The following is a 21,972-nucleotide window of genomic DNA, read 5'->3' as shown; positions in this document are numbered from 1 at the left end:
GGGTTCTCTCTCCCTCTCTCTCTCTCTCTCCTTCCCTCCCCCCTCCCCCAGCTGAAGTTGGACTTTTCATTCCTGGTTCATGAATTTGTCCCTTATAATAAAGAAAATATAACTAAATTATCTTGGAGTTAGCCTGGGATGCTTTAAACAGTGCCTTTCAACAATTGGCACCAACATGGGGCTTGGGGATTGGTACATCTCCTTTTTGGGACCCTCATGGCTCCAGCCAGCCACTGCTGGGCCCCACGTGGGTATTTGGGTACTGACCCTCACCGTGCCACAGCTCTACAGCAGCCTCTGGCCTTGGTAATATTTCAGAGCCACTCTGGGTCCAGCTTCCCCAGCACACCACAGAGGCCCAGAGAGGGCGCAGGCTCCCCCGGTGTCTCTGTCGGTGTTGCTGCCTTGCTGTTTCTGTAATACCCACGCTGCGGCTGCCCAGTTAGGAATCTCCTTGGAGCACACAGTCTGTGATTTGCACTGACAAAGGCTCTGGGATTTCTCTTTATTCTGGTCACCAATTCTTGAAATCGCTTTGATCATCTTAAAAACTAATCTTAATTTAAGCATTTTTTTCAGTATCTAATGCACTAAAATCAATTCAAAAAGTCCAAGGCTTTAATTTTCCAACCACGCAGCTACAACTGCGACACCTGCTGGCCAGTAATGGTTATTGTACCTACTCCAACTCAATACATTTTTTTTTTAAGCAAAGATCCTTTATTTTATGCAAGTTTGCAAACTTGGTCTCGTGGCATATCCAATATATTGGAATAGATAAAGTACGCTGAGCTCAGTTAGAGTTGGGTTTTTATAGTAGTAAAAGTGGGGATGAGGGGTGTCTAGGGGTGTCCTGGTGAGAAATGCCTAACATTCCAACTCAATACACTTTATGACAGATGAGATTTATAAGGTCAACATGACTGATAACAATGCAAGAGTTCAACAGTTTTTTTTTACTTATACCATGAATGGTTATTATGTAAGGCTTATGTGATTTTCTTCCTACATCCCTATATTTCAGTCTAGGGATTAGCTTTGTCTTTCATATTTTCTCCTTAAAATATGCCTTAATAATAGAGTCAAAAATGAGGCACTTTTAAAAATTATATAGTCTTTACATACTGATAATGACCAGATAAAAAGGAAAATCATCACTCTGGAGAAAGATACAACCAATTTGACAAACAAAACCCAGTCAATGACAGAGGGTGCTGAGATATTGTCTGAGAGAATTCATGTTGTTAAATGTATTCATCAAAATCTGTTAAACAGTTGTAATAGATTAACGGATGGGGTGTCTCTCCAGGATGGTAATCAATATGCCATAAAAATTATGTCTAAGGATGAGATATTATCTTTACTGGACCGACTTTATACCTTGGAATCCTCAATGAGGGCATTAAAACAAAACACCAGATAGGAGATCCAGTCTTTACAAAAGGCAGTGGTAAAAAGATTTAAAAAGATTAAAAAATTTATCAAAATTGATGAGCAGGGACAAAAGGTACAAAGACAAAATTTAGCCTCATCAGTACATACGAAACTCCAGGATGGCTTACCCAGAGTTCTAACTACCTATCCAGCAATCTCCTCAGAAATATCATCTGGCACCAAGTACCTAAGGTAGTCAAAGAATGTACATGGGAGCCTAGACGTGTGAGTGATCTAAAAAAAAATTAAACAAGCAATAGTTTCTTATGGCCTACACTCACCCTTTGTTAGGAAATGTGGGCTTCAAGCAATGAGGCTACCCCACATTATTCAATTAATCTCAGCGGTCCTAGAAATGAACCACAGCTTCTCTAAAAATGTTATTGGAGAAAAGAGGCAAAAACTTTTAAAGCAGAGAAACGCAAAAAGACTTAAGATTTCCCAAGATCAAATTCTTGGTGTGGGACTTTACTTTGATTCTCACGACCAGGCTCTTTATGACAAACACACCTTGTCCCTATGTAACACAGCAGCCTTAAATGCTTGGAACAGGATTCAGGAACCAAGAAGAAAATTAAATCATATATTAGGGTTAAACAGGGACAGAAAGAGTCCTTTAGTGACTCTTTACAAAGATTAACTAAGGCAGTACAAATAGGAGTTAACAGACCCAGAAGCTAAATATGTACTAATTGAATCTTTGGCTTTTGAGAATGCCACCTTAAAATACAAAAATATCCTTGATCCTTTAAAGGTTAGATCAACATCAATAGATAAATGGATCTTATTCACAATGAATGTTGAGACATTTGACTATAGTACTAAAGCTTGGGTAGGAGAAACAATTTCCAATGGTATGAGGAGACACCAAAATGTCAATTTTGTTTTGTTTTGTTTTGTTTTTTGGGTTTTTCGAGACAGGGTTTCTCTGTGGTTTTGGAGCCTGTCCTGGAACTAGCTCTTGTAGACCAAGCTGGTCTCGAACTCACAGAGATCCGCCTGCCTCTGCCTCCCAAGTGCTGGGATTAAAGGCGTGCGCCACCACCTCCTGGCTTGTCAAATGTTTTAATTGTGGTAAAATAGGATATCTCAGAAGGGATTATAGCACATCCTTCAACACAGAAGAGTAATTACAAGGGATTAGGAAAGATTGGATACAGGAGACTGAATTTGATCCACATGTATCGGAGTATCAAACTAAACCCTGTAAAATGGTCTTAAAGACAAAATCTGAAATAGTGCAGAAAAAAATCTGATATGAATGAGTTTTAAATTTATGTCTTTCAAACATGGCAAAATGATATAAATGGAAAAAACACAGAATGCTTAAAGCAGCATTATTCATGATAATTAAAGTACAAAAACTTTCCAAATGTCTATTAACAAAAACAAATAGTGCAGACTTAATGTATCATGGGACTGAACAAATTACAATTATATGCAACTACAGACAAAAAGCTCACAAACATAATCTCAGGTAGAAGAAACAAGATATAAACAATTCTGCTTCTAAAAAGTAAAAAGGGAGTGCAATTATTCATGGGGGGTGGCTTTTAGTGGGAACAAAGAATGGAGGCATTGACCAAAGGGAGTTCCTGGGATACCATTTCTGTGGCTTTTTAGAAGCAGTGCTCATGGGTGGTGTTTATACTATCAGTACCCCTGGAAAGAGTGATGAGAATGATGAGGATCTTTCAAGAATAGAGGATGCTGTGGTTGTCAATGAGAAATGTCCCCCATTGACTCACATTTTGAACACTTGATCCCCAGTCGGTAGTACTATTTAGAAAGATTGTGGAATCTTTAAGAGTTAAGAGTTTTTCTAGAAGAAGTCATTGGGGGTGGGCCTTGAGGTTTTATTGCACAGCCTCATTTCCTGTTTATTCTCTGCTTCCTGAATGTACATGCAATGCAGCCAGCCAGACTTCTGACATCATATCTCCCCTTGCCTGCTGCCATGTCTTCACCACCAAAACGGACTGTAGATCTCTGAAACTAAGTCAAAATAAACTTTTTTTTTTTTTGGTTTTTTGAGACAGGGTTTCTCTGTAGCTCAAAATAAACTTTTTAAACTAAGTCAAAATAAACTTTTCTTCCTTGCATTGCTTTTGTCAAGGTATTTTATCACAGGAACAAGAAAGTAAGTAGGTGGGGTGGATAATTTTAAGTCAATTAAGAGCTCTTAGAGGCCCTGGACATGATGGTATATACCTGGCTTCCCAGAGGCAGAGATAGAAGGATCACCCCAACTTCGTTCTACATAGTAGTTCTAGGCCAAACAGGGACATCCAATGAGATTCCATATCAAAAACATTAGGACACTGAATCAATACCTAAACTATGGCAAGTACAAGGTTATTAAATCTATCAGCAAGCTGGAACTTGGTGCAGAGATTGGCCCAGTTTGTTGGCCTTTACTCATGCCAACACTAACTCTGGGAACGAGTCAGGAGTGATCTGATGTACATATGCCCTAACTCCTACCATCACCAGACTCCTGCCAAAATAACACAAGGCTCCTTTCTTCTTTGCCCATGATGAAACTGTCTCACTGATTTTCTCCAAATTTCCTTTTCATGAAGTCCTTAAATTCTCTGAAGATTGTTCTAACATGGAAGCAAAAGACTTTTATTTTTGGCCTATTACTAAGCACCATACTAAGAACTGTATGGGTATATTCAATTCTCCAAACTCAGACGGAAGACATGTAGCATCATGCCTAGGCTGCAGAGAGCCCACTAGGAACTGAGAGGGCATATGAGCATGATAGCACGTTAAATGCTAACACAGGGAACAAGGTGAAGCAGGAATAACAAAAACCCAGACACAGACATTGGGGTTCAACCTGAAGATCAGAAAGGCAAAACAGCCAACCCCTAGAGAGACCTTTTACCTCTACCCAATCTTCAAACCAAAAGGGCAAAACTCTGTCTCCATGAATCCTCAGACTCCACACTCCACTGAGTTGCTGTCTCTTCCCCTTTATATTGCTTTCTCTGCTCAGCCATATCGCTCCTGTCTCCACCTCCCTAGTGCTGGGATTAAATATGTGTGACTCCCAAACACTGGGATTAAAGGTGTGAGCTACTATCACCTGGATCTGTTTCTGAATTATCTTGTGTATCCCAGGGTATCCTTGAACTCACAGAGATCCATCTGCCTCTGTCTCCCAAATCCTAAGATTAAAGGTGTGTGCCACCATTCCCTGGCCTGTAGGACTGACTAGTGTGGTTGCTCTGCCCTCTGATGCTCAGGCAAGCTTTATTAATTGAAATAAAAATAACAGACCACTCTAACAAGGAGCTTATTTTAGCTCACAGCTCAAGAACACGGGTTAATATGGTAGGAAGTCATAGCTGCAGGACCTTGGTGGCTGCTCAAACTGCTCTGTGGTGACAAAGTTGAGATCTGAATGCTGCAGCCCCATAATCTTTCTCCTTTTTATCTGGTCCAGGACCCTAGGCTATGAAATGGTGCTGCCAACATTTCGTGTAGGTTTTCTTACTCCAGTTAACCTACTCTAGAAGATCCCTTACTGACATGTTCAGAACTTTGTTTTCATGGTGATTCTAAATCCTATTAAATTGATAGACAAGATTAGCCATACAATCCCACTTACTGTCAACCTGACACACTTAACACAGGTTAAGTCATAACCTTCCACCCCTTGTCCTCAGCCTCATGGGCATCTGATAATGCAAAATGTATCCAATCTAATTTCACAAGTCCTTATAATCTTTACCAGTTGCCACACTGTTTAAAATTCCAAAGTCTAAGCTTCTGTTGAGACTGGAGGTAATCTCTTAATTGGGAGTCACTATAAACTCAAAGTTACAGTCTTACAATACACAGAATAAACATGCCCATTCCAAAGAGAGCTCTGGAGCACAGCAAGAAGGACTTGACCAAAGCAAGACAGAAAATTCATCAGGGAAAACGGCACATCCTAAAGCTCCCTCTGAGTGGATTTAGGGGATCATGGTGGAATCATTTGGGCTCCAAGGAGTTTGGATGGCCTCATCCCTCAACTCTGCTGCTTGAAGTACATACAGCCCCTCTTTTGAGTCAACAATCCCCCTCCATGCCTACAGTTTTCTCCAGCAGAAATTCCATAGTAGCATCACCCACACAACAGGGTCTTCACTACAACCTTGATTCCACCTCCACAGCCTCATGTAGTGACCTTGCAGGACCTCCTAACTTGAACTCCGACCCTGGCACACATTGCCTGTCCTTAGTGGCTCTCTGGAGGTCTGTGGTGCAGACTTCATAACCTCCCTTAATCTTGCCTCTTTTATGCCTGTTAAACCAGTATCCTGTGGACAATGCTGCCAAGTCCCGCAGCAGCTTGGACTAGAGCCTGACCTTTTGGACTATAGTTGTACTGGCCTCTCTATGCTGACTCAGAGTGAACACTTTCCTAGAAAATTGATTTCGGTCTGGGAACCCCTACAAAATCATTCTTGGTTTAGGCTCCCTCCTTTCAGATGTTTTTGAACTTTCATTAGAGCCTTCTGTGAGCGAGGTCTTGCCCTCTGAGCACCTTTCCTATTGCCCCAATGCTGAGTTCCAATTTCTCTTTCGTGGCACTCATCTCCTTAACAATTACAGATGTTTTTGTTTGGTTTTGGTTTTGGTTTTTGGTTTTGCTGTTATTTGTTGTTTGTTTGATTCTGTTTTTCAAGACAAGGTTTCTCTGTCATGGAACTCACTCTGCAGACCAAGCTGGCCTTGAAATTAGAACTCAGAGATCCACCTGCCTCTTCCCGAGTGCTGGAAACACTGCCACCACTGCCACCTACCAGATGTTGTTTGTTTTGTTTTGTTTGTTAATCATTAACCTTGTCTGAAACCTGACACTTAATTCACACATTTCCTCCCCTAACTTCAGCTTTCTTATCTCCACTCAACGTTCTGCTCTTTCTCTCTGCAGACCTGGGTTATGCCAATGAGCAGCAACCATAACACAGTCTGAATGCTCTTCCATCTGGTTAACTTCCCCTGTCAAATGAATTGGTCCATACCATTCAGCCTCACTCGGGTTCTCAGGAAACAGGTAAAATACAGCCAGAATCTTCTACCAAAATATTGTAAGACTAGTCCCTAACCCAGTTCCAGACAGACTCCTTGTTCACCTCTGACATCTCACAAGGAAGGCCTCCTTTGTCCACATGTCTCTCAACATTCTTCTCTTCCAAGATCCCAACAGAATGTTCCATTAAATTCTGCTCACAGCCCTTCAGAGCCTTTGTAGTCCACAGGTGCAAACTCTCCACAGTCCTCCTGCAAACCAGTTTCAAAGAACCACCACTCCTGGGTACCAATTATATGTTTTAGTTAACTTTCCTCATTACAATAGCCAAATTCCCAACGAAAGTAATTAAGAACAAGGAGTTTATTTTGGTTTAGAGTTCATCATGAGGGGAAGTCATGGCGGGGGAGCTTACAGCAGCTAGTCACATCATATCCACACAGAGATGGATACCTCAACTCAGAAACTGGTTTCCTTTTTATTCAAAGAGGACCACAACCCATGGAATGGTGCTGCCCACATTCAGTGTGGCATTCCACCTCCACCTAATTTTAAAAAGCCCAGAGAACTGTTTCCACAATGATTTTAAATCCCATCAACTTGAAAAGTTTTACCAACACAGACAGGATGGTGTGTCCAGGGCCTAAACACAAAACTCAAACTAGTTTACCCCTAGATCACCAATGCCTCTTGTCATGTATCAAGTATCCTTGTCACATCTGCATGCTTATTACACTTGCATTTATCACGTTATCGTAGCACGTAATAATAAATGAAGCCATGATGGAAGGAAGGGCACTGGATGAGAGTAATCAAAACGAGCCACTTATTATTCCATCAAAGAGCAAGGTGGAGATAGAGGTGTGCCCTTCGTTGTGAACCAGACACAAGCTGAAACTGGAGAAATAAAACCTGGCTAAAACTACTGACAGTCCCATAATAATACATATAGAACAGATTCAGTACTGAAAGGATGAGTCCACATATCCCAAAAGACCTTTCTCACTTGGTTGTTTTTACCATGTGAGTGTGTGTATTTATTTTTCATTCTTTCAATCAGTAAATATTGTTTGACTGACGTATGTAAAGAATTGCCTTAAATGCTGAAAATAAGCAGAAGTTGCCTCTGGCAGAGAATATAAATAAGCAAGCATATGAAATAATGTTGGTTCAATGGCAATAAATTAAGAAAATAAAGCACATAAAGAGAAAAAACACAGGCTATTTTAAATCACTCAGGAAAGGCCCGAGGACTTTTTGTTTTTTTTAAATAAAAACTCTATACTTAACTTCTTTAACCTCAAGGTATATTGATTTCTACTTTTTTGGGAGGTGGGTCGGGGGTTAAGACAGAGTCCCACTATGTGGCTGACTGTCCTGGAACTCACTAGGTAGACTAGCACTCACTTTGTATGGATCACAGCTGCCTGTAACTCCAGGTCCAGGGAATCTGAGATACTCTCTTAGCCTCTGTGGACACTGCATAGATATGCCACAAACCCCTACACAGAGACACACACATACATATAATTAATATATTTTAAAAATACCACTTAAAAAAGGAAAACCTAAGGCTCTCTTTCTATTCACACCTACCCTACAATTAACTTTTTCTGTAGAGGTTCCAATAATAAATAGAGAGGACTTTCACTGTGTTCCAATTTGTGTCCCATGCATTCTTTCTATCCTTTGTCTCTCTAGGTCCAATCTGGATATTTTCTTTTGACCTATCATTTTCTGCACTGATCTTTTCAGTAGAGTCCAATCTGTTAAGACATTTAGAAAGTTCTATTTTGATGACTACATTTTTCTGTTCTACAAATTTCCTTTGTCCAGTACTGAAAAAAAAAAACTTGACCTTGAACATGAATAAGTAAGTTAAGGTTCATGTCTGATAACTTTAAAATATGAATCACTTTCATGTATTTCCTGTTACCACAAAACTCTCCTACAATGCTGAATGTCGTGTGTGAACATCTGTAGAGACCCCACTTGACTTTCTTTCCTTTACAGAAGACAGGAAGTAGACATTCTTAGTCTGGGATTAAATGGACTATAAGCAGAATTTTTCATCTTCCAAGTACTAGAACCATAAACTCACATGCTTACCAAGGATTGGCTCTAAAAACTTTAACTCTATCCTCTCCTCAGGACTAGACCTGCTTAGTTCTCTCTTCTGGCTATGGCTCTCTGCTTGATGTCTCACATTTACACCTTACATATTAGCAAACCTCTCAGAACGTCAAGTTCACGCCAGAGGATTTTTCTTCTCAGAAGGCTTCCTTGAAATAGTTTTGGCTGCCTTCAAACAGATGGTTGTGGAGTTACTTGGGGTTTCTCCTCCAGTTTTCTAGTTGTTCTTAAGCAGAAAGTTCATTTCATACAAGCTATAGTTAGGGTAGACGGCAATAACACCGGGGGAAATGAATGCACAAAGACAGAATGCTAAAGCTGACAAGCACATCACAGGCAGCTATGCCTACCTTCCATGGAAACTAGGTAGTCTGCAGTAATGAGCCTGCTGGATGGCCATCTACACCCGAGTAAATGGGTCAATAACAAATCTCACTGATGCATGGTACGGGTGCCTGGAAACAACCCTCACTGCGGCCCATAATGCATCTCCTTGCATCCGTCTCTAAGCCATCCCCAGTTATGGCAACTCTTTTTCCAGATGATGGTACTTTAGCTGCTTAACGCACAGTCACACCTGTTTCCTCACAGTGCAAAACCCATCACATTTCCTCTATAAGAGGGTGCACGCACACTTGTGGAGTTCTCCTAGAGATGAAGCTTACGGTCAGAATGAATCACAGCTGGCTATATTTTTTCCAAGCTGTAACACCAAGAACTGAACCTATTATTCCAAATTTGACATAAAGTATGATGAAACAAAACTTCTACAACCACCAATTGATATTGTCTCTGCACATCTGTTTTCTGCCTAGAAACAATTTTATCATTTAAACACTCATAATACCTAGTTCTTAAGCTTGTGGTCACCAAAAACAACAACAACAACAAAAAAAAAAAACCCAAAAAACAAAAAAAAAACCTCTGAGTCTTTGGAACTACTATCAATTGTTCCATTCTTTATGCACTACCTGTGTTTTGGTTTGGGTTTTAACCTAAGACCTAGATTTGACACTTGTTCCTATTGAATTTCACTTTTCTGGTTGTTATATAGCAACCTAAATATTCTATTCAGTTAAAAAAGTGATTCTATAGTTTGTCTGCCAGTTACTTCATCTAGCTTTTTGCCACCCTAAACAGCAACTCCTATTGGATCTGAGGTCATGTCAAAATCGTTTGAATAAACTCAATTGTATGAACTAGAGAGATGGTTCCGTGGTTAAAAGCATCTACTGCTCTTCCAGAGGACCTGAGTTCAATTCCCCGCACCTCTCAGGCAGGTCACGGATCCAATACCTTTGGCCTCTGCAGGCACTTGCACATACACACACATATACACATAACTAAAAATAAAAATAAATTAAGACAATTCAAGTATAAAGAGAGCATGCCCTTCCTGATCATACCTAACTCCTCTGAGAACAGTACTTCAGCAGCAATAAACCATCCGGAGCACGGTTTAACTTAATCACAAAGCTACTATGAACAACAGCAAACTTTCTTGCTAAAATCAACTGATAGTATGCAGTCTAGTTGTAAGATTACCTAACAACTCACAAAGCACTGGAACAGGCTATGAAGAGAGGACCTGGTACAAATTGGAGAGAAGATGGGCTCATCATATAATAGTAACTTAAGACATTAAGTAGGAAACAAGAATCACTTAAGCAAATTATGTTAACATTCTCATTTCATTTAAATTAGTAAGTCAGATGTTTGTAGTAGTGTCTATAGCCACACTAATAACAATAATACTATTTGTGCTTGCTAGTCAATATAACAAAGCACAGGAAATATATAATATATACTGGTGGCATTATTGCATTACCTTGGGAGGACTGAAATCAGTTCTGGAATCTCATACAGCACCAACTCAAGCAGAGTCAAGGAAAACAAAAACAATGCATACTAATAGAATTGTGCAAATAAAGTAAGAATTTAGAAAAAAGAATTGGGGGTATAAGTAAACATTTAATTTCATTATCCTTCCACTATAGTAACCATTTTTAATTGGTTGATAGAGAATTTACAATTTAGAAAAAGACAGAAGTACCTAATGCACACATACCGCTCACTGGGTTTTAATAATACATAAAATGACAATAACCCAAAGAGCAAATATTTTAATAACAAAGCACACTAGCATTTGGAAAAAGAGATGTAAATTTTGTTAGTGTTTTTAGCTACATAAAAGGCTGATTTTAAAAATCTAAGATTCATTGAAAGAAAGTATATTTAAAACTTTAAAAGCAAAGGCACCACCAAACAAAACAAATGAAAATCTATCAGACACGAGCACCATTAAACAAGTCTCTGCTTAGGCAAGGAGACTGCTCCCTTGATGCAGGGAAGAAAGTTTCTATTATTAGCAGAGATAAAAACTCCCTGAAATTCCTTCCTCACTAGCACCATGCTAAAAATAAGGTGGTTTACCACACATCAAAATAAACACTGCTTTGCATATTCATATCATTTGCCTAAATAGAAAAGTACAAGCCTGATTCACAAACTTTCTCTCATATTTGGATCTCAATGTGCTAAGATTTGCTCTCATTGTTACAGAACATTCAACATTGATACCCACTGACTAATTATCTCATAAAGGATTTGAGATTAGATCTTTCTGTTAGATCAAATTAAATTACCTACCTGACCTCAAAAATTAATTTTTTCTGCAAAATATTTTCCCTGTCATTACGGAAAGCACAGGGATCGCAGGGTATTGAGGTAGCATCACTCAGCAGAGCATTCCCTCAGCTGGCTAGAAGCACAAGAGAACCCAACAGTTTGGCCCGTTTTTACTCAAGCAGTGACAGCAACAAAAATAAGGAAAAGTAGCCCTGTGTCAGCATGAGAACATGACAAGGTCCACGGAACTGAGTCCTGATCTCCTCTGGGGATTTAGGACACGGTATTCTACATGAGATGAACACAATGTGCCTTCACACTTGCCTTCGTGAGTGGGAGAGCGTGAGAAGTGAGCAGTGGCTACACAGCTGGCGATTCTCAGCCTATTTATTCACAAATTCCTCTCATCAAATAAAGTTCCATTCTCGGAACCAGATCACAGCTAATGCTCACAATGTAGCTGTGAATATGAGGACCCTCTGAGCTACGTATTTCCATGTACTTCTCACAGCTGTGTAAGGAACATATGAGTTTGGCACATGCCACCACACCTGGCTCGACACAGGCCAAGTTCTGCACTGCGTGATCCGACTCCAACGTCTGTACACTGAAGAGCGTGTGCAAGTGCCATGTCTCTGCAGACATGCCCGGCACGCATCTACCACTTGTGACAGAAGACTACTCTGTCGATCGATAAACCCAAATGTACATAGCATAGTAATTACAATATAGTTTATAGTTTTTTAAAAACTTATTTCCCTTTGCTATTTCCTTTTTTGCTGTCTGTTTTGTTTTTGAGGCAGACACTGACTGTGTGGCCAAAGCTGGACTGCCACCCAGGATCCTCCCATCCTTAGCCTGTGTGCTGGGATGGAGGCCTACATGTTGCCATACTAGCTGTGCTTCCCCTTACTTACATCTGACATATCTGTATTTCCACTCTATTCTAAAGTAATCTGATCTCTAGTAAAGCAAGGTCAGCAATTAAATACAAGTAATTCCAAGTCAATCTCATTTCCAAGTCAGCTTACTGCCCACTTTGTCAAGGTCCTTATAAGTTTAGAACAAAAAGACAAGGACAGAGATGGAACTGTTCAGGGCCTTCGGACTAGCAGAAATAAAAAATAAATCTGAAGAAAAACATAGGTGTAACTTGTAGTCTTCCAAGTGGCCATTTAGAACTTGTTATTTATATTTTGAAATGTTTCATTTCAAAAAATAAATGGGGAACTAGTGAAATATTTACTTATTTCTTGAAAGCTAGGTCTCATGGATAACTACCTGAAAAGCAGAAAGACCAGTGTTCTAGGCACTCTGCTGACTAGACAGAAAGATGGAACCGCAAAGCACCTACTGGTGCACAAACATAACCGTTCTCTCACAGGCTAGCCTACCAGTCTTCACCTTGAAAACAAGTGCTTCTTTTTAAATTAATAATTGGCATTATAAGTATAAATCTCCTTCAGCCAGTCGTTGCCAATCATATACAAAAGATCTATTCTAGGGCTGGAGCGATGGCTCAGAGGTTAAGAGCACTGACTGCTCTTCCGGAGGTCCTGAGTTCAATTCCCAGCAACCACATGGTGGCTCACAACCATCTGTAATGAGATCTGGTGCCCTCTTCTGGCATGCAGGCATGGAGGCTGAACACTGTGTACATAATAAATAAATCTTTAAAAAAAAAAAAAAGATCTATTCTAGTTCTACCACCTTTAGGTACGTTTGAGAATAACAGAGCATGTCTAACTACAAGAGTTCCAAATAATAGTTTTATCCAACTCAGAATGAGTATAGCTTTAAACCATCAATTTAGAGGAGAAATTTTGTTTTATTTTTGTTTTGTTTTTTTTTTGTTGTTGTTGTTGTTTGAGACAGGGTTTCTCAGTGTAACAGTCCTAGCTGTCCTGGCACTAGCTCTTGTAGACCAGACTGGCATTGAACACACAGAGATCTGCCTGCCTCTGCCTCCCGAGTGATGGGATTAGCCACCACCCAGCTGAGGTAATTTTTAAGAAATTAAAAACATACAGTTTTTTCAACTTTGTCAACCCATATAATCTGTTTCCAAGACATGATCTAGAAACAGCAATACTACAGCCCAATTAAGGAGAAAATTCAATTTAGTTTACTAGGAAGTTTTAATTACTTATTAGCAAATAAGACTTTTTATGCTTTTTAAGAGTGATTTGAAGCCGTGTTAGTCTATGAAGGCTATACTATTTATATTTCTGCTTATTAAGTGTAACTTTGATCAATAAATTTGTATATCAGCAATTTAAATGAAGTGTAAATGGCATAACAGTAAAGAGAGAAAGCACATAAAATGGTCCTCACTCCTCTCTTCCACATCTTCATTGCCACATAAAATTTGACAATCCACTATTAAGGTTTTATAGTAGAGATTAATTTTATAAAATCTAAATCTAGAACTATTAAAAATGTATGAGCGCTCGGCAAAACATGCTGAGACAAGTGGCCAACCACACAGTAAGGCCACCTTCAGCTTCACCGCATACCATACTTAGGAATGAAGTCAAAATATATCCCAGTTACAAGTAAACGCCAGAACAATCAAATATGCATAGGAAAACATAGTAAGCCACAAATCTTTCAGACCTCCTAGGCAAAGATTTTTTAACTACGGTATCAAATATTTGACACCCCACCTCCAACTTTTTTCCTTAGAATTCACTATGTAGACCAGGCTAGTCTTGAACTCACAGAGATATGATCCACTTTTTAAAATGACAAATTTGAACTCAGAACTTTAGAATGTTTGTTTCAAAAGAAACAACTAAAAAAAAAAATGAAAAATCGGACTGAAGCTGTAGCTCTGTGACAGAGTGCTTGCCTAGCCTGCCTGAGAACCTCTTACATGGGGCATGCTGGCGCATGCCTTTAATCCTATCACTTGGGCAACTTATTGAGTTTGGTGCCAATCTGGGATACATAAGTTTCTAAGAAATGAATGAAGGCGGGGGGGGGGGGGTCCTACAAAGCACAGAGAATTATATTTGCAACACATACTCACAGCAAGAAACTTGTAGCAAAAGTTTGTGCAAATCCTGTTAATTCAGCTGAAAAGTTGATGAGCAACTTGTCTTAGCCTGCCTTCCACTGATATCCAGCATATTTGAGAGGAGGTAAGTTATTAAATGAGGCTGTTTATTTTGGCTAGTGGCGACAGAGGTTGGGAAGCCTACCAGCATGGTGCCAGCATCTACTCAGCTTCTGGGAACAACTTCATGGTTCGTGATCTCAGCAGAAAAGCAGGACACGCAAGTGCATGGGAAAGCCACAAACCACAAAGGGTAAAGTTGCTTTATAACCACTTCTATCCCACCATTACTTAACCTACTAAAGAAAAGCACTTGTTGGGATCAGTGAGACCCCAGATCCTTAATTTCTTGTAATCCCCTGATCTGAGTGCCTACAGCTGCTCTGAGCACGAGACCTTCAGGAGTTCCTGATGGCAGGAGAGTGGTTTCTGGTGGGTTTGGCTGGGGCGTGGCTATCTCTATATGATCTGCCCTGAACACATAAAGGGGGCATTGTTGGGGAATTCAAGGATGACCCATGTCACTGTCTCTGTGTGTGTGTGTCTGTGTATTTTAACCTCCAGCCCCTTGCCCGAAGCTCGCGAACTGGGTGTCAGGGCACAGAGCGCAGACACAGGGGAGTGGTGCGCGGCAAGCACTGATTCCTCTTAAGAACCTAATGACCTCATAAGGGTCCCAGCACCTTTCAGTGCAATGTAGGAATCAAATTCCAATACAGGATAAACCCTATTCAAGTCATATAGCACACCCCAACCAAAAATGGAGCAAATAGCTAGGTTGGGGGTGCACACCTTTAATCCCAGGACTCGGGAGTCAGAGGCAGGCAGCTCTCTATGAGTTCTAAAGTTTGAGGCCAGCCTGGTCTGCATAGCAAATTCCAGGACAGTCATATCTACGTAGCGAGACCTTGATTCCAAAAACAAAAGCAAACAGAAAAACCCACCAAAACAAGTAATATGCAAATTTAAGAAAATATGTGTATGATAGAAAAATGAAAAGATGGCCAATAGCATTAGTCACTAGTAAAATGCAAAGTTTAAACGTCAATGAGCTATTTCACACCAAGTGGAATAACTGTAACAAGTCAAACAGTAGCGGGTGTCAGTAAGGAAACGGAGAAAAATGTTGGTGGGGATATAAACTAGTACAACCATTTTGGAAAAGTTTGTCAGTCTCTCAAAAAGTTAAAAAATAAAGCTATGATAGGAACCAGCAATTCTACTCCTAATTACCTATTCAAGATTAAAAAAAAAAAGTGTCCCCATCCTTAAGATTTGGATATGAAGATATGAATTGTTCCCCCAAAGTCTCTAGTTGGTGGCACTATGAAGGGGAACGGTCTATGAGGACTCTGTCTTCAATGACAGACTACCCCTTGCTGTGCTCACAGCATGAGGGCCTGACGGGGTGGTAAGAGAAAATAGGAGGTGGCCTGTGCTTCATGCTTCCTACGCTCCCTGTCCTGTGTTCTGCCTCATCACAGCACAGATCAAGGAAGGACGCACTGAAAGCTCTCAAATGTGGATGAACTGTATCTTTCTTCCCTTCGGTTGTTTCCCAAGTGTTTTCTCAGGGAAACAACACACGTCCACACACAGACTGCCCGTGACTGCTCATGGACGTACTATTTGTAAAAGCCTTTAATGTAAAGACAATGTCCAGCAGCTAGTGAATGTGTGGAAAGGAGGGCGGTGCCACATACATACAACGGGAGACTACTCAACAATAAAAGGAACCAATTAGTGAGGCTATGCTAGGTATGACCCTCAAAAACATTGCTCAAAAAGCTAGACATAAGAGGATCCACACTCAGCAGGGTGGTGGTAGCACATGTCTTTAATCCCAGGACTCGGGAGGCAGAGGCTGGCAGATCTCTGTAAATTCAAGGCCAGCCTGATCTATAGGTGGAGTTCTAGGACAGGCTCCAAAGCTACACAGAAAAACCCTGTCTCAAAAACCAAAAAAAAAAAAGAAAAAAGAAAAGAAAAAAAAGACTCAATAGAAAACCCAATTCTTAGTTTCCAGAAAAGACATTTTATACATACTAGCCATAGATTAGTGGTATCCAGGGTTATGGGTGGGAATGGGTTTAACTGCAAAAGGGCAAAATTGATGTTCTACAGCTAAGCTACAATGACAGTTGTTGTACTTGGTAAAATTACTAAAAAAAACTGTTTAACTGTACACTATGCACTTCAACTGTATGCTGTATACTAGCATTCAGTGACTTTATGCTATGTAAAGCATACCTCAATAATGTTTTAATATATACATGTATGTGTGTGTATATACACACATATATATACATTCATGCCTTGGCTAGGGGAGGCGCTCATGAAGGTGCACTCCTGGCAGAGAAGCTACTAGAAGCTGACAGCTGCTCATGGGGCTGGAGGTTGGAGACTAGCTTTCTTCAGATGTGACCCCTAATAGGTTGCCCACGTTCCAGTGGTTGGCCCTATACTCACACACAGTCTGGCGGCACCATGTGGGCTCAGGGGTTGAAAAGGAGTACATGAAGTTGAAGGGGAGAGAGTTGGGATGGATTTGACTAAAAGCACATTATATAGAAGTACAAGACTGTCGAATGACAAGTAAAATGTACTTTTTAGATGCTCACACTTTGTTTCACCTGTCCCTTAAATTAACTGAACAACTGTAGTTGTACTGATTACAAACCACACGTCTGAGTTTAACGTCCGTCATAAATCACCCTGACTAAAAGCAACATAGTGGGGAAAGGGTTATGTTTTAACTCAAAATTCCAAGCTCTGTCCATTTCAGAGACGTCAAGGAAAGAACTTGAAGCAGCCACATCCGCAGTCAAGAGCTGAGAGAAAATACATGCATGCATGTTTGTTCATGCCTGGGCCTCTCTCTACACTTCTACATCCAGGACCCAAACTCAGGGAATGGTGCTGCGCAGAATGGGTGGGTCTTCTCACTTCAGTTAATATAACCAAGACAATTCCCCACAGACATGCCCACAAGCTACCCTGATCTAAGTGATCCTTCATTAAGATTCCCTTCCTAGAAGAGTTTACCTCGTGTGACTCTGACAATTAAAGGTAATTTATCACGCTGGGTGATAAAGGCACACACCAGGTGATAGTGGCACAGGCCTTTAATCCTAGCACTCGGGAGACAGAGGCAGGCAGATCTCAGCGAGTTTGAGGTCTACAAAGAAAAACCCTGCCGGGCGTTGGTGGCGCACGCCTTTAATCCCAGCACTCGGGAGGCAGAGACAGGCGGATCTCTGTGAGTTCGAGACCAGCCTAGTCTACAGAGCTAGTTCCAGGACAGGCTCCAAAGCCACAGAGAAACCCTGTCTCGAAAAACCAAAAAAAAAAAAACAAAAAACAAAGAAAAACCCTGTCTCAAAAAACCAAAAAAAAAAAAAAAAAAAAAAAAAGCTCTTTAGGGACAATCAAATAATGCAGGAAAGTTCCAGCCACACTCATTTTTCTCAGAAATCAAAGGTTCCTTCTGTTACATTTATATTTTAGGAAGCTGGTGCTCAGAAGCAGATAGAGAACATAACCTAAATAGATTTAAATTATCCTTTGACGATGGGCTGAGCCAACAAAAGCACTTAACAGAATTTGAGAGGATATAAGGCGAAGTTATATAACTTACCCTAAAATGGCAAAGCAGCAGTTTAGCTTAACTGTGTAACGACCTAACAAAGTAGTTCTCAGCAAAGATGTTGCTAACATCAGTAATCTCTGGATCATCATTATCTCCTGACTATCCACTTTTCTCCCAAGATCCCGACTCAGCTTCATCTCAATGTCACAGCCTTTCACAAGACTTCAAAGAATTTTCCGAACAGTTTAGGTCTTTACAAAAACGTGACCTCTTCATTATAATCTGCCAGCCTCACACAACTGCCCTTCCTTCCGCTATTATCCTTTTCTGAATGGTTAGGGAGACAGGCTTCACAAGTGTGTTCTGATCGCCACGGGGGAGACAGGTTTCACACGTGTGTTCTGATCGCCACGGGGGGGGGGGGGGGGAGGGGGAAGAGAGGCTTCACAGGTGTGTTCTGATCGCCGCGGTAGAAAGCCCAGGTTTTGTTCTTCCTAGAACTCTATTGCCTGGAACAGTGCCTAGCATGCTAAGAGCGCTCATTACGTGTTTTCTCTTTGTACAAATGGGTATTAGATGTACCAAGGGAACGGGTGTTAATCCTTGCTGAAATGACAAGTCTCTCTCCTTTCTGCTTCTAACCTCCAGTAAAGCAAACCTCAGCACGACATTTCTGGACTGTTTACCCAACGTTTATTCAACACCAAAGAAAGCTAATGTTTCACTTTTAATTCTCAACTTGCTACCACGTGTTTTCAACAAGAGCTGTTAAGACAGGTAATCAAGCCCCATGCGAGTCTTACTAATAAGAAAGCAAGGGAAAGTTTAATACTTAACTAGTAAGTACAGTGTGAAATTTCCAAAGCTGTCTGTTTTTTTTTTTTCCTAAGCCCCAGTTGCAATCCTTTCACCAAAGTAAATAAATAAATAAAAACCTCAAAAATACTTGCGTAAGCAGTTCTGACATCTTCGGCCCCAAATTCCAGCACAAAGGAACGTTTGGCCAGCCCTGACCCCAGAACCTTCCTCGAAACATTTTACACACACCAATCAGCCCGCAAAGAAGGGGGACCCCCCAAAGTGCTGCCCAACAGACTGCATTCCAGCGTTTCACACACCCAGCAGAAGGGACCCTCCCCCCTCACCTCCTGGCTCAAGCAAGGGCCCCCAGTCAACTCCACCATCAAAGGCCTGTACCAGGGAAGAATCTGGGGAAGGCAGGGGCCTCTCAACAAGGCCAAAATTGGAGAGCATCTCGGATGTCAGACCCTGAATCTGCCAATTCTCTGTGACCTTGGGCGTGTCGCGGAAGCCTTGGGGCTTGCGGTCTCTCACCTTTAAGGTGAAGACCACACCCTGACCACGCCACGTTAAAGGATTGAGGCCACAGGTGACGCTCCACGCTGGGCACCTGGCACGAGTGGGAGACCCACTCCCAACCCACGGTGCGGTGACTCCCCCATCCTCCCCATGCTTCAAGGCCCTTCGGATTGGGCCAGTCGCCCAGCTCTGCAGACAAATGAGCTGAGGGGTAGAGATGGGAACAGGGGGCTCGAAGGGACGGCCGAGGCATGGCCTAAAACGCCGGTCCCCCCCCGACCCACGCCCGGGGTGCAGCGCGAGGTGCCGGGAATCCGGCTCGCCCGCGGGCGCTCCACCTGCCGCCCGGCCTCCCGCCCGCGTCGCAGCACTCACTCTTCACTTTGCCGAAGGTGCCGACGCCCAGTGTGTCCCCCAGCACGTAATGTCCGATCTTCACCCTCCCATCGTGCTTCTGCTTCTCAGCCATGTTCCGTTCCGCGCACCGCCTCCCTCGGCCGCGGGCCCTCAGCGCCGCCGCCGCCGCCGCCGCCGCCGCCGCAGCCACCGCCGCCTACCCACAGTGCAGCGGGCCCGGGGGGCGGGACGGAGACGCCAGGGGCGCGGGGCGCGGTGGGGCTAGAGAAGCCGGACGCGGGTGGGACGTGGGCCTGGGTCACGGAGCCGCGGCGCCCCGAGGAAAGTTCGTAGGAGTGACGCTGGGAGGGGTGAATCTGAGCGCGGCCGAGACGGAAGGAGAACCTGAAGAGAAGTGGGGGCGCAGGGGTGCAAACAGAGAGACTTGCCTGGGGCTGGCAGGGGTGGACTCGGGTGGGCGGCCCTTCCTTACCCCCTGGGATGCGCCTCCGGTCAAGGCTTGTTTGTCTGGGGACATTCCAGTCTCCCCTCTTCAGATGGCGGCCCACTATTTTATAACTCACGCTTATTTTGTAGTTTCTAGTCGTGTTATTGTTAGGTTTCAAAACCGGGACAAACGGCGAGCCTGGGGCCGCCTATTAATGAATCAGAGGTGATGCTGGGCGCCAGGTTGTCCCGGTATCCCTCCATCCCCATCTTACAGACTCCTTCTGGCTGACATACCCCCGCCGCCTACCCTGAACTCTGCAGCCCAGAGACTGGGCTGACCTTTATCCTCGACTCCTCTGGCCCCTGTACAACTCAGACATTTTAGCCACACTGGTCCAGTCTCCTCTCTTGCTCTCCCTCCCACCTCTCCTCACATGGCCATGCTCAGTATGGCCTTGTTCATTCTGGACCCTCCCAGACGTCTCTGCCTCTGCCTGCCTCTGTCCATTTTTGTCTACAATAAACCTTTTCCACCGTTCTTAGTTAGGTTTTGCATTGGTGTGAACACACACACACACACACACACGACGAACATGCAAGTTGGGGAAGAAAGGGTTTATTCTGCTTACACTTCCACAGTAGTAAAACTGCTCATCATCGAAGTCAGGGTAGGAACTTAAACATGGCAGGAACCTAGAGGGAGGAGCTGATGCAGAGACCATGGAGGGATGCTGCTTAGTAGCTTGCTCCCCATGGCTTGCATGACTTGCTTTTTTATAGAATTCAGGACCATCAGCCCAGGGATGGTACCACCCACAATGGGCTGGGCCCTCCCCCATTAATCATTAATTAGTCATTTTCTTAATTAATTTCTTTTTTTAAAGATTTATTTATTATGTATACAACATTCTGCCTCGATGTATGCCCTGCACACCAGAGGAGGGCACCAGATCACAGTACAGATGGTTGTGAGCCACCATGTGGTTGCTTGGAATTGAACTCAGGACCTCTGGAAGAGGAGCCAGAGCTCTTAACCTCTGAGCCATCTCTCCAGCCCCCCTTAATTAATTTCTTAATTAATTAAGAAAATGCTTTACGGCTGGATCTTTATTCTCTCTGTGTGTCTGTCTCTGTCTCTCTGTGTGTTTCTCTCTCTTTCTCGTTTTTGCCATGGGTGTCAGGTCCCCTGAAACTGGAGTTACAGAAAGGTGCAAACTTCCACATGGGTTCTGGGAATTAAATTAGGATCCTCTCTCTGGAAGAGCAGTCAGTACTCTTAACCCCTGAACCCTCATGTCTCCAGCCCCTTACAACTGGATCTTATAGAGGCATTTTTCTCAGATAATTCTAGTTTGTATGTCAAGTTGACAGAAGACGAGCCCCACATACCTAGGAGCAGTCATGTCTTCTCCTTTACTTCTTTTCCTCATGCAGTTATGTAGACAATCATGTTATATAGATAAAAGACACCCTCTCCATGCAGTTATGTAGACAATCCGTTACATAGATAGAAGACACCCTCTCCAGCACTGTTGGTTTTAGCTGATTTAAACAAAATTGCCTAATAAATCACGGATACAGCCCTAACTATATTTCAGCACCGGCATGTGTGAGCACATGTTTGTATGTACATATATGTGTGTGTACATGTATGAGAGATTGGGCAAGGGAAACATAGTAAAAAGAAGTATGAAAATAAGTTACATGTTCCAGTAAACGCAAAACACAGGTAATAAAAGTATTGCGAGGAGCAAGAATGATATAAAAGCACAAACTAAAAATGTGTACTGAAGATGAAAGTGAGAGAATAGTAAGAGGAAAACAAAAGCATAATGACCAGCGTACTAGAGACATGCAAATAATTTAACATTCAAGCAATCTTTCTCTCCCTCCCTCCCCGTTCATCCTTCTCTCCTTGCTCTAATGCCCCTCATTATTTAGTGTCGACCCATCTTTCCATACTTGAAGATTATTTGCTTCCTACTACAGAAA

At 42.2% G+C, this 21,972-nt stretch overlaps 1 protein-coding gene across 1 annotated transcript in view; it reads right to left on the bottom strand.

Moving 5' to 3' along the window:
• Positions 1–19,761, bottom strand: part of Prkaa2 (protein kinase AMP-activated catalytic subunit alpha 2) — a 59,892-nt gene extending 40,131 nt beyond the window's left edge. The window contains exon 1 of the mRNA XM_041651421.1: positions 19,570–19,761. Within this exon, the coding sequence (XP_041507355.1) occupies positions 19,570–19,663 (94 nt within the window). The 5' untranslated portion in view covers positions 19,664–19,761. The remainder of the gene's footprint in view (positions 1–19,569) is intronic.
• Between the last annotated feature and the right edge of the window lie 2,211 nt (positions 19,762–21,972).

This window comes from Microtus oregoni, unplaced genomic scaffold (assembly GCF_018167655.1).
Source record: "Microtus oregoni isolate MIOR12 unplaced genomic scaffold, Mior012 000005F_ref0000423, whole genome shotgun sequence".
Classification (NCBI taxonomy): domain Eukaryota; kingdom Metazoa; phylum Chordata; class Mammalia; order Rodentia; family Cricetidae; genus Microtus; species Microtus oregoni.
The sequence above is the reverse complement of the archived record's forward strand: the minus strand, read 5'-3'. Positions and strand labels throughout refer to the sequence as shown.